This window comes from Oenanthe melanoleuca, chromosome 1, assembly GCF_029582105.1.
Source record: "Oenanthe melanoleuca isolate GR-GAL-2019-014 chromosome 1, OMel1.0, whole genome shotgun sequence".
NCBI classification, from domain to species: Eukaryota; Metazoa; Chordata; class Aves; order Passeriformes; family Muscicapidae; genus Oenanthe; species Oenanthe melanoleuca.
The window spans coordinates 45,859,223-45,871,277 of record NC_079333.1 but is presented as its reverse complement, the minus strand read 5'-3'; the positions used below and the strand labels follow the sequence as shown (position 1 = coordinate 45,871,277).

General features: G+C 42.7%; 1 protein-coding gene across 4 annotated transcripts in view; it reads right to left on the bottom strand.

The window, feature by feature from the left end:
* PAN3 (poly(A) specific ribonuclease subunit PAN3) overlaps positions 1-11,836 on the bottom strand; it is a 96,289-nt gene extending 84,453 nt beyond the window's left edge. For 3 of the 4 annotated variants that reach the window (XM_056488209.1, XM_056488046.1, XM_056488291.1), the window contains exon 1: positions 11,175-11,835. In XM_056488209.1, coding sequence (XP_056344184.1) covers positions 11,175-11,598 — 424 coding nt within the window. In that variant the 5' untranslated portion in view covers positions 11,599-11,835. Of the gene's footprint in view, positions 1-11,174 lie in introns of all 4 variants that reach the window. The other variant, XM_056488126.1, reaches the window with a different exon arrangement.
* Between the last annotated feature and the right edge of the window lie 219 nt (positions 11,837-12,055).

Below are 12,055 nucleotides of genomic sequence, written 5' to 3'. Positions count from 1 at the left end.
ATGTGTTAGGCACAGGAAACAGCAAAAGCAGCACAGTCATACATAACTACAGGAAGGGCTGGAAGAGGAGGATGACGAGTAGCACGCACACCGCAGACAGAAGGAAACACTGCCCAGCTGCACTCCCCTGGAGCTGCATGAATCAGCCCACTGGGGGTAACACCAACACCAGCTCAAATGGAGAACTCTGAGAGACCAAATAAATGGAATATCTCATTAGCAACAAACATCAGTTTTGCATTGGAAAAAGATTCTTGAAGTTTTGCTGCCAAATCTAGAATATTATTTGTATATTCTGTAGGTTCAAAGGAAACACCCAAGAAACTCTAAAGATGCTAATTATTAATGAATTGCTACTTCTTTTTACAAAAATTTAAGAAGTTAGCTATGAGAATAGGAAAATAAAACTCTCTTAACTGTTCATGCTCTAGCTCCTACTTCATAATTTTAAGTAAGTAGCCACATAGAAACTTCAGAAGTCCTCTTACTACAGCCCTAATAAAGACAACTTTTTGGATCCATCTTTTAAATGGCTGTCCCTCTTTTGCTTTCATTTGGCAAAGTCACATTCAGTAGCCTAGGAAAAGTATTTTATAGTTCAACTATTGTACTATGGAAAATAGTAACGTCTGCAATAATGCCAAGTACTGTCTCAGCCTTCCTGCTACAGTCAGTCCCTAACCTACACTGTGAAGGTCAGCATCTTACACAGAGTTTTCTGGCACCACAAGAAATACCAGGACTTATTCATACAAGAAAACAAAAAAGATAGCAAATCCATGTCTAATTGTAAGCAGTTTCAGTCCAGTTTGCCTGTAAATTATTCAATGTTTTAACTGTGGCTTTTATTTATTCTAAAAGTACATTTCCTATACAGCTTTCTCTGCCTATACTTCAGCTGTTATCAAAAACTCCTGCAGTTTTTAAGCAACACCTTGACTGACCAGGAACAACTGCTATTCCAAGATACAGTATAAAATTTCAGCAGTATATCTGCTACTTCATCTTATGCTTTTGCCAGATATCATAGAGCCTATCCAAATTTTAACAAACTAGCAAAATGCTCCTTCGGATGACACCATCAGCTTTCCAAATCCTTCAGGCTCTATTCTTCACACTTCTCCCACTGCTCCTCACTATACTAGAGTCACCATGAGAATCCAGGTATCTCCATTTCTTCCTTGAACAAATTAATGAACAGTTAATGCCCAAAATCCTTCTGGGAAGAAGCAAATGAAAACTTGCAAGTTTTCCCACACTGACAAAGCCCAGAGTTAGCCTGGAGTAACTCCAGACAGGTGGTACAGTTCAGTCACCTAATATCCAAACAAAGCACTTGAACCTGTCACAGTAACCTTGCCAGGGCACAGATACAGCACCAGGTGCTCTGTTCCTGCTCTGGCTGAAACACCCTCAGTGCCAGGCAGGTCAAGCTGCAGGCAGGAGCAGGCTTTGGGCAGCAACCCCAGAGCTAAGCAAGGCTGAGTATGCTGCTGGTATTTTAGACACTGGTATTTGCTATGCAAGCCTATCCAAGACACAAAGCTGCTCAAAGCTACAATTTAGGCTATCAGCATAGTGATATGTAACTGGGCACTTTAAACAGCAGAAGCTGCTCAAGAACATTTTCTTTTATCTAGCTGCAGGAAGACCATCTCTGTACTCAAGTGCTAGGGTTTGGCCATACCAATTAGCCTCCTCGTGCCACTCCAACAAATTGCTGTACTCCAGCACTGACCCACCTCTGCAGCTCTCAGTTCCACCAGTACCACAGCAATTTCACAATGTCTATCAACACCAAGGATTTTTATTGTACTCTTCCAAACAGTCTCAAAACATACTGCTAGCAGAGGGATCCAGAGCAAAAGAAAGCACATTCCACAGGTACAATCAAAAGAAAACCAACCAAAGTATACTTATTGGAGCAGAGGACAGTTTTCTTGGCAGTAGCTTAGATTTAGAAGAGAATGCTCTAGAAATGGCAAGCATAACTATTGCCTTCAAAAGAAATACTAGCTTCCTTAAACTGACTTCCCTGTAGCAATTAGAAAGAAAATGAAGACTGTAGAAAAGATGAAAAAAGTAATTCTTGCATTAATTATAGAGTGAAAAAAATAAGTGTTCAATTCATACTCTGTGTACTCCAGCTTTTACACTGCTGATAGCCTAGGAAATACTTGAACAGCCAATGCATTCTTACTATATTTGCCACCTGGCCTTCTCTGAGAAGTAGACAACCTTCTCCTGCCAAACTTTTAGCAAAGCAGAAATTCTCACTTGCTTCTTGAAGACCACAGTAGTTTAGAAAAATTATTTATTCTAAGCAACCCATGAAAGGTCTGCAGAAATGGGCACACTTTACCATACGAGCAGTGTGGTATTAAAAAAAGTGGAAGCCTAAGCTGGGAAAAAAAACAACTTTGTCCTCAAAGTTTTTATTCTTATGTGTTTACTAATTCACATCAGTCCCTGCATTTGATCTGTACATCCAAATCTTTCCTACAGAATAATTACAAGCAAACACTTCCATACACCATGTTATTAAAATACCAATGAACTTCTGATGCCTATCTTTTCTCTTTTAAGACACTGATTAAAATTTTAGGTAAGTTTAGGGAATTTTAGAAAAACCCTGAATTAGCTACTTTTGTTAAAGGAATAAGCCTTTCTGTTGTGCAACAGAACAACATGCATTGAAGCTGTACATATTTTCAACAGGTTCTTCTTGGAGAGAAGCAACAACTTCCTTGTTGAAGCAGAAAGGCTGACCAGGCAGGTCTGAGTAAAGACAGATGTGTGAGCAAACAACACAGAATCCAGAGGGGAAAAATGCTAACATGTTATGTAAGCACCTGTGCAAAAACAGAACAAATTTCTAAACTCCATCAATATTCAAGACAGAAGGTACATCGTGGCAATTCTGGAAAGAAATTAAATAGAACATCTTGAGAAATTAAGACAAAGTTTTCTACTTTTTATAACACATATTATCTAATACACTTCTTGCTTGGTGAATAACACTGCAGCTTAATGTGACAACTGCAATTAAAAATAAATATCTTCTTATATAATTCCTCTCCCACAGGATTTTAGCAGAAAGTAGGCTTCCCGCCAGATGCAGACACTGAACAGGAATAAAAAAAATAAAATAAAAAAAAAAAAAGTTACTCTTGCATTACTCATTACAATTACATTTTTCAGAAACAAAGTATCTCATCACACCTTAAGTGCTTGAGTAGTACTGCCATGAACTCCTCAGCACATATGCTTCAACTGAATGGGTTGGTTTCAGTGAATTTCAGTTTAATGCCTATCCTGTCTAACACCAACACTACCAGCACACTTATACCATCTGAAAATATTTTTTGGTATTTTCATCTACAATTTCACTAACCAGTAAACAAATTCTGTATTATCCTAGACCACTTCATTTATGAACCCAGTAGCAGTACTAATGATCTCAGACACTGTTCTTAATATAAAAAAGGATCCTTTCCAGTAATGCAATATGTTGCTCCCAAAGTGAATAGGCTAAAGCAAGACCACAACTGATTTAGCTGACAATTTTCAAAACAATATTTTAAAGACTTCTGGTAAGGTAATAGAACATGGATTGAAATAATTCATTTTGCTGTTAGTACTTTATTTCTAAATGTACAGTTATTTTTAGGCTGGGTAAAAAGTTTAAATCAAGATTATAGATAAACTCTCAGCACAGCAACAGTGCACTTTTTAACATGCTGCTAAACTGAATCATAGGTTCACTGCATACATGTGCATCCTAAGGACAAGGTGTTATCTCAGCTAGATATAAAGCAGTAAAATTACAGTGCCATATCTCCAGAGAAATTTATAGAGATAGCTATCCTAATATTGAGACAAAAACAATAAAACTTTTACACAAAGCTTATCTAAATAAGTCATTTGTGCCTTTTTAGTCACCCAGAAGCACCAAGGTGTCATAGGAGCTTACACTTGTTTTCATTTTTGTACTGACATGTACATTTCTGTACACCAGGAAATCCTGTGCTGGTGATGCTAACCTCACTTATACACCTCAGAGTTATTTCCACTACCGTGCTTCTACTTGGAACTTGTTAGGGAAATAGCATTCTCTGCTGTTTTTATGCCTCTCATTTAATGCAATGTTTTTGAAACACAGACTAGGAATCTCTGAAATAGAAGCATCAGACAAAGAAAATGAATGATGCTTCCAGGCATGAGAGGCAAAAATAAAAGCACACGCCTGAGTTAGGACACTGTGACAGAGTGCAGTTGGAGGGCAGACAGCACAAATGCACCAAGTTGGCTGAAAGGCAGACAGGAAGCAAAACAGTTTGGGAAATGCTGCCTTATTTACAAACACTCCCACTACACAAGGAGATATTCTTGGGCAAGCAAAGGAAAACAGCTATCCTTACCGTAATATTAAAGGGCTGGCCTGCCTTTTTTTTATATACCTCACATATCATAGAAGCATCTGATAAAGACAGAAAAGCAGCATAGGTGCCATCCTTCTGCTATGTAAAAGTCTTGTTACAGAGTCTAGAGCAGCTGGACTCCCTGTCATGGACCAAGTCCAAAAGCACAGTGATAATACAAATTAAAGTTGATACTTTCTCAAAAGAGTAATCAGAACTATTCTGTTATTAGAAACAGCAATTTAAAGTGATAATTACTTAATACCGTAGCTTTCAGAGCTAACTCTCTCCAAGATCTTCTACAATTCCTAAAATATTACATTGAACTATTCAATCAATTTTTTCAAGCAAGTTTGTTTTAATAGCCTCCAACTAAAACATAACTTTTTATAAAAATAATTGCATGAAGCATGTACAGATAACCTAAAGAGAGCATTAGGATATTTTTCACAGCAGCTGGGGAGAATGCATAAAAGGAAGAATTAAAAGAAAATTCCTGCCATTTGCCTCAGCAGTGGACCAAATGAAGCTGAGTGACTCTACCATAAACCACAGGAATCACACATTGTATGACCAACTTGACAACAACTTGTATAACGTGGGCCTCTGCTCTCACTTTTATACATCTGTGCCTTGCTTCTAAATCTCTATTCTCAAATTTTAAAAAGATCAGGAGTAAAAGGCTGTTAAAAAGCAAATTAAAAAAATACAAGTAATTTCTAAGCACAAAATATCTGAGGATCAGACAAGACAACTACATAATTAGAACTTTTTTAACTACTGAAAGACTCATGAAGCCTACACACACATGAAAGAGCATAATCAATTTCAACTCACGTCCACACATTGTGATTCACCACACCATTTTTCTGGTGGCGTAAAGCATTACATCTTTACTAGAAAGCAACAAATCAGGAAAACATCAGCCACATCAGCTTACTATCTAAATCCCTGCACTGACCCCTTTTCATCAGCTGCCTCACAACCAAGATTATTTTTTCTGCTTCAGAGGTTCTACAGAAATGCTTGTGTCTATCCCCCTGGCCTCACTTACCAGTTGTCCACTTCTCCCACAGCAGTCTAAATTTGCTTCTACCTGGTTCCTTACATATGGAAACCTCAGAGTGGCTATTCTCTGGACATTCAAATCATTCCTGATGGCCTACTTCTAGCTAAAAAAAAGCCATTTCTAATACCTGCTAGATAGAAATTAAACAGGGATGTCCTCAATCTTGGACAACAAGCTTCTAATTATTAAGATATAGCAGAGAGCTAGACATAACTACCCCCACACTCACAGTTCTTTTCACGTTAGCCTTTGAAGCAGGAAAACAATGACAACAGTAATAGTGCTACAGTATTCTTCAGTACCCAACACAAGGTGAGTTCTACCAGAAACAAGTAATTACCAATACTCCTCAGATACCCACAATTCTTTTGAAATATTTGGACTCTGAATGATTTCCTATACAATAAGAAAATCTCATGAGGTATATAAGCAGATAAAATCAAAGCAAATTAATAGTGTAATTTTTTAAGTTCCACTGCCCTTAAAGTCCCAAATAGTTTTGCAGATAGAAAAAAAAGGAAAAATTTCTCATTCTCCTCAGCTTCCCCGAGTAATTTTCCTCCTACAGGCCATTCACTTAACAGTTGGACTCAATGATCCTTGTGGGTCCCTTCCAACTCACAATATTATGTGATTCTCTTATTTCCACATGAAACACATAAAAGAAAAAAGAAAACCCCTGTCTAATTATCTCATATGTCAGCTCCAGAAATCAGGCAAAGCAAGTAAGCAAACTCAGTAATTTTAACTTCCTCTAATGCATCCATAATTGGTTATTGGTTTTGCTTTTCAATTCTCAGTTGTATCAGACACCAAACACTAAAAATTGTTTTTGCATTTCTTAAAAAGATTCCGAGCAAAACAAAACAAATTGTATGATCCATCAAGTCCTGGAAAAGGCATAATGAAAATTAAAGGGGAGGTACCGCTAAAAGAAAAGAAAGCCAGGTGAGGTACAGAGTTAATACAGCATCACTCACAGAAAGTACAAACATGTTTGGAAAAAGAATTCTCAGCCTTTACTATAATATGCATTTTCTCCAGAGAAGTGGAGAAGAAACAAACCCCAGGACAAGTGAAGAGTATGTGACATACTGCAATTATACTTTCACTTAAAAGTTGCTTATTACTGTTTCTAAACACTTAAACCTTAAATATTGAGATGCTACCAAAGATTAGAAAAATCCACATTTAGAATAACCCAGTTTCACGGCATTATGAAGTGTAATCCAACTGATTACCTTTAGTATCAGTTTTCATGAATAGCTATCTTTCCATTTTTTCTATATCAGCTGCTTTATCTTGTTTAAAAAGGAGTGTACTGGTGAAGAATTTAATACCCTCTAAAAAGCAGAAATTTCATAAATGTCTATATCTATCCACTCCAAGCCTAGTGTATTTAGGGATTTCACAAAACCTAAGCTGTAATGCTCACTAAACTAACCATGGAGCAATTGCATATGGAATTGCTGCAGCAGTGGCCACTACTGCCCTGACTAGATACAACATGCAGGTGGTTGGTTGTGAAAACAGAAATAATGCTTTTATTAGGGCTGTGAAAACAAAAATAATGCTTTTATTAGGCCAACCCAACACAGGCCAAGTCTTAATGTCCCTTTCCACCTTCTCACAGGCTGGCTATAAAGTCTATTCACAGATGGGCTATTCTCAGCAGCCATAGAAAAATGCCACCTTGCAGAAACACATGCCTGTTTTCTAACCACAGATTTCCTAGGAGGGCTTTGCAAAAGGCTTTCTAGCAGAGAACCAGATGCAAACATGCCACAGTGAGAGGTTGGGCTAGGCTCTGGCACTGGAAACTCATCCAGCAGCAGCACCTCTGCTGTGGCCAGCTCCTCACAGGCAGCTCTGCAGCTGCCACTGGGCCCAGGGCACACGTGGCACTCCTCAGCTCAGCACCTCAGTGTTTTTCAGGAATCAGAAGCCAGAAGAAAGGGTGAGTACTATGTATTAATTATAAACTTCACAGCAAAAATGGGGCAGAAATTTGTAGCAAACATTTGGAGCCATACTTCAGCTTGTATCTATCAATATATAGTACGAGGTCTACATGCAAAAGAATATTACACCTGTTCAACTACCTGAAAGCTAACAAATACAATGGCAGCTGTCTGTGCAACTTTAACTTGTCTGACTTAGGTATAGGCATGTTACATTTTAATACTACAGTGCTTCCCTTTAGAGCTTCCTTCAGCACTGAGAAGGGATGATGGCATAGGAAGGAGCATGCAGCAAAGCAGGCTGCTGGTCTGCTGCTTACTGAAGCTGCAAAGTGCCACAGAGAACAGAGGACATATATTAGAAAGAAATTTTTCATGCTACCACGCCCTCTACCCATCCTCCCATTGGCTATTCCTTTAAATCCTGTTAATTAATCATATACTTTCCCCTAAGCAGCAAGTACCAGTCATTTCCCCATCTCTGCTCCTATAGCCTTCTGACATGTGGGACATACATCTATTAGAAAAGTACCATGTGCTAATTTAAGCAGCTACCAAAGTTGGAAAAAATGTATTCTTTTCCTTTCCACCTTATTTTGTCACAGAATTTCTATGTAAAAATGATTATTTAAGAAAAAAAAAATTTAGATAGGCAGTATCAACTACAATTCCTATCTGTATGCAATCAGCTGGTCACCTTACTCTCAGAAGGTGAGCCATGCAGAGCACTCACCTCTGATGGAAGAAGCAGGAATGGTGCTTTGAACATGTGCACCATTCCAAATAGTCTGGGGGCAGTGGGCAGCAGTGCTACCTTCTGAGAGTAGGGAGGCTCATGGACATGCATGGTCAGTCCTGCTCCCCAGGAACATAAAATCCACACCATCAAGCCAAAGCCACATTAAGCCCACTACCTGATGTCTGACATTGGACAGCAGTAGCTATGTGGACAAGAGCATAAGAACAAGGCAAGGATAAAGCAGGATTTCCCAGCAGGCTTTCAGCCATATGTATGTAGGGGGAGATGAATCTGATCCAGAGATGGGGAATTTTTTGTACTTAATCTAAAGCAGAGTTTTCTTCCAAGACTACCTGATCACTTCACATGTCAGATGTTAGCACTCAAAACATCTATGGGCACAGAACAGCTTAACTACATATCACCTGAGAAACTCCTCCTGGTTAGCTCTGAGGATGTCAGCTGCTCATTCCTCTTCATACTCTAAAACTGAAATACTTCCACACTGGAATACTTCTTGCAGTTCACAATCCCCTCATCACTCAGCATTCCTACCACCCCTATAATGAAAATAAGTTGGTATTTGGGGAGCCCTTGTGATCACCACAGAAAAACCTATAAGTAAATTAATAATCCTCTACTCAAAGCAGGATTAGAGTAACACGCATGTTAGAATGAGGCACTGACCCACTTTTAACAATAAATAGGACTACTCAGTTAATTAGTCAATGAGCATTATCTGCTCTGTGCACTGAATGAGGCTGGAGTCCAGTGAGGAAGGAGAAAGAGAAGGTGGCATCCACAGTCACATTAAGACCACTAAATACTGAATTAGACTGTCAGTGACTGTACAGTCAGGTGACTTTTGGCAATTCCCAATTTCATATTCTTAACCTCAGAACTTTTTAATATGACTTAGTTTTATTTTTGTGGTTGTAGGAAGTAAGACACATTCATTCCATCCATTTGGAAATCATACAGTTAACACTACAGGCCATCAGCAAGGCAAGGAATTTAGATATTAATTTGTCAGTATCTATACATATCAACTTCAGATTTTGAATAATTGTTTTTTTCACAAATGCATCCCAAAGCAAGGAAGTTTAGAAGTGAGACTAGGCCCATTTCCTGGCTTTTCAAATTAAATCTCCCTCTCCTTCATTTCTGTGCTCTTTTTCCTAGCTAGTGTCCTTCAAGATCTTCTACCAGTTGAAGCTTCTACCTCCTACAACAAGCAATGTGGCCTTCCCAGCAGGCAACCACTGACAGCATCGTAGTGGGCTCCTCAACTGGGTACTACTGCAGCAAGCACATCCAATAGAAGCAAGTGTTTCAAGTAATTTAACTGCTCAGCAGTACCAAACCCCAAGCACACACAAATTCTAAAGATTTTTGCCTTAGATTCAGGGCTTGGGGAAATTTTTTTAACTGTTTCTTAGAAGAGCATCCTTTATATAGGAGCTTTTAGCTGTGAACTAAATTATGCATCCTTTCCTAAAGTCTGAATCCCCTAAGTATTTTCTTTCACACAGGGAAAAAGTGTGTTTCACACCAAACTCCGTCCAAAAGAAAAATTAACAATGATTGACTTATTGCTGCTGAATCCCTCCAATGTATTTCCATTTAATTAAAAATAAATTCAAAAAAAGGCAAGAAAGCCTTTAGCTTGAATCACTTAAGTTTAACAAAAATCTGGAAGACTTTTAATAGAAAGCCTTATGCAATTTATTACAGTCTCCTCCTGAAAGAGGAGACATGACAGCATTGTGCTAAGACACTGAGAAGCTACCAACTACAGAACTAATATTCATCGGCACAACCTCACCACACCTGGCAAAACAACAATTGCAGGATCATGAAAGATTTATCAAGCACTAAAAACCTACATGTTCAGCACGGTCGCATCTTAATTTCAGAAAAATACGGTGGCAACTATTTAGTAGCTAAAGCATTTAATGTAAATAACTGCCAGGTTTGTGTCAAAAATCAATAACGCAGCCAAGCTTAATATACTCATGTAAAGAGGCACGGCTTTTCTGAAGGAGTGTGTTTTCCTAGCCTATCAAATGCTGCTTCACCTACAAAACAAACAGTTATTAAAATCAGTTTACTGCAAGCTTCATCTAACTATCGGCCTGCACATCAGGAGGATGCACCGGCCAGCAACAGCAGTGCAGCTCTGCATGACATACAGGCGATCTGAACTCTCACCATTGGAAAACGGGCTATGCATGAGGGCTGGAAAACCTCAGAAAATAAATCTGAAACAATTTCTGCCTGCAGTAGCAAATAACGTAGACATCTACCACAGAATCATAGTAACATTAAGGTTGGAAGGGATCTGGGGATTATCTAGTTTAACCCCCCTGCCAAGGCACGATCATCTACAGCAGGTTACACAGAAACCTGTCCAGGTGGGGTTTGAATATTTCCAGACGGAGACTCCATAATCTCCCCGGGCAGCCTGTTCCAATGCTCTGCCACCGTCAACATAAAGAAATTCTTTCTCACGATGAGGTGAACCGCAATTTAACTTTTTTTTTTTTTTTTGGGAATTTTAACGTTGCATTTTAGCCGGAGCATTTAAAACTTCCAAGAGCTCAATATACGCTGCTCGGAGAGCCCAGCCGAGGGTACCGCTCCGGCAAGCGCTCCCGGCCTGACTTGGGGCAGGGAGTACCTGTGAACATGCACCAAGCCTAGCGCTAGAGGGACGGATGGACAGCCGCCCGGGAGCCCTTTGAAGCCACACAGGAGGAGTCCCTTCGCACGAACACCTGCCCGCTCCTTCCCATCGCTACGGGCCGGGTCTCCTGCGGGACGCCGCAGCCGTCCGGGGGTCCCCGCCAGCACCGCGGCTGTTGTTATTTGTTTCCGGCAGCACGGCGGCGTGCCGGGGATGAGGAACAACGCGCCGCCCGCCGCCCCCTCCCGGCAGCGCCCCCCCAGCCCAGCCCACCCCCGGGCCGCCCCGCCGCACTCACTCGCCAGCCGCGGGCCATCCAGCCCCCCGCCGCCGCCGCCTCCGCCGCCTCCCGCCCCCAGCTCGGCTTTCTTAGGCCCCACCACCGCCGCCGCCGGGCCCGCGCTGGCCCCGTGCGCCGAGTAGCCCGGCCCGGCGGCGGCGGCGGCTGGGGGGATGCCGAGCGGGAGCCCGCCGAGGGGGGGTGCGGCGGGCCCCGGGCCGGCGGGGGCGGCGCCCGGCTCCTCATGCAGGAACTGGCACTCCTCGCCGTAGAAGCAGGTCTTGTCCTTGGCGTAGTAGCGGCAGAACTTCAGCTTCACGGCCCCGCCGCCACCGCCGGCCCCCGCCCCGCCGGCCGCCGGACCCGCCACGCCGACCCCCGCCCCCGGCGGCGGCCCCACCACCGGCGACGGCGACGAGCAGGGCAGGCCGCTGCTGTTCATGGCAACCGCCCCGCCGCCGGGGTCGGCACCATGGGGAAGGGGGCGGGCAGGGGGAAGGGGCGCGGGGACCGCCGTCACCCCGGGTCCGGCTCCGGAAGGGGCAGGAGGAGGAGGAGGGGGCGACTCCGCGCCTCTTAAAGGGGCCGCGCGGCCCGGGGCGGCGGCGCCTCCTCCTCCTCAGCGGTCCCGGCGCTCGGGGTTGTTTATGCCATTTTCCTCTTCCTGAGCGGCCGCGCCTGCGCCGGCGCGGAGCATCCTGGGTAGCGCCGGCGGCCGGGCCGGCCGGGCAGGCGGAGGGGGAGCCGGTGCTGCGGGCGGGGCAGGGAAGGAGGGAGGGAAGGGTGGCGGGATGGAGCGCGGAGCCGCGGGCGGCCGGGCGCTGTGTCCGGCGGGGCGCAGCGGCCAGAGGCGTTAACCGGCCGCGGCGGGGGCGGCAGGCGGCCGGTGAGCCCCGGCA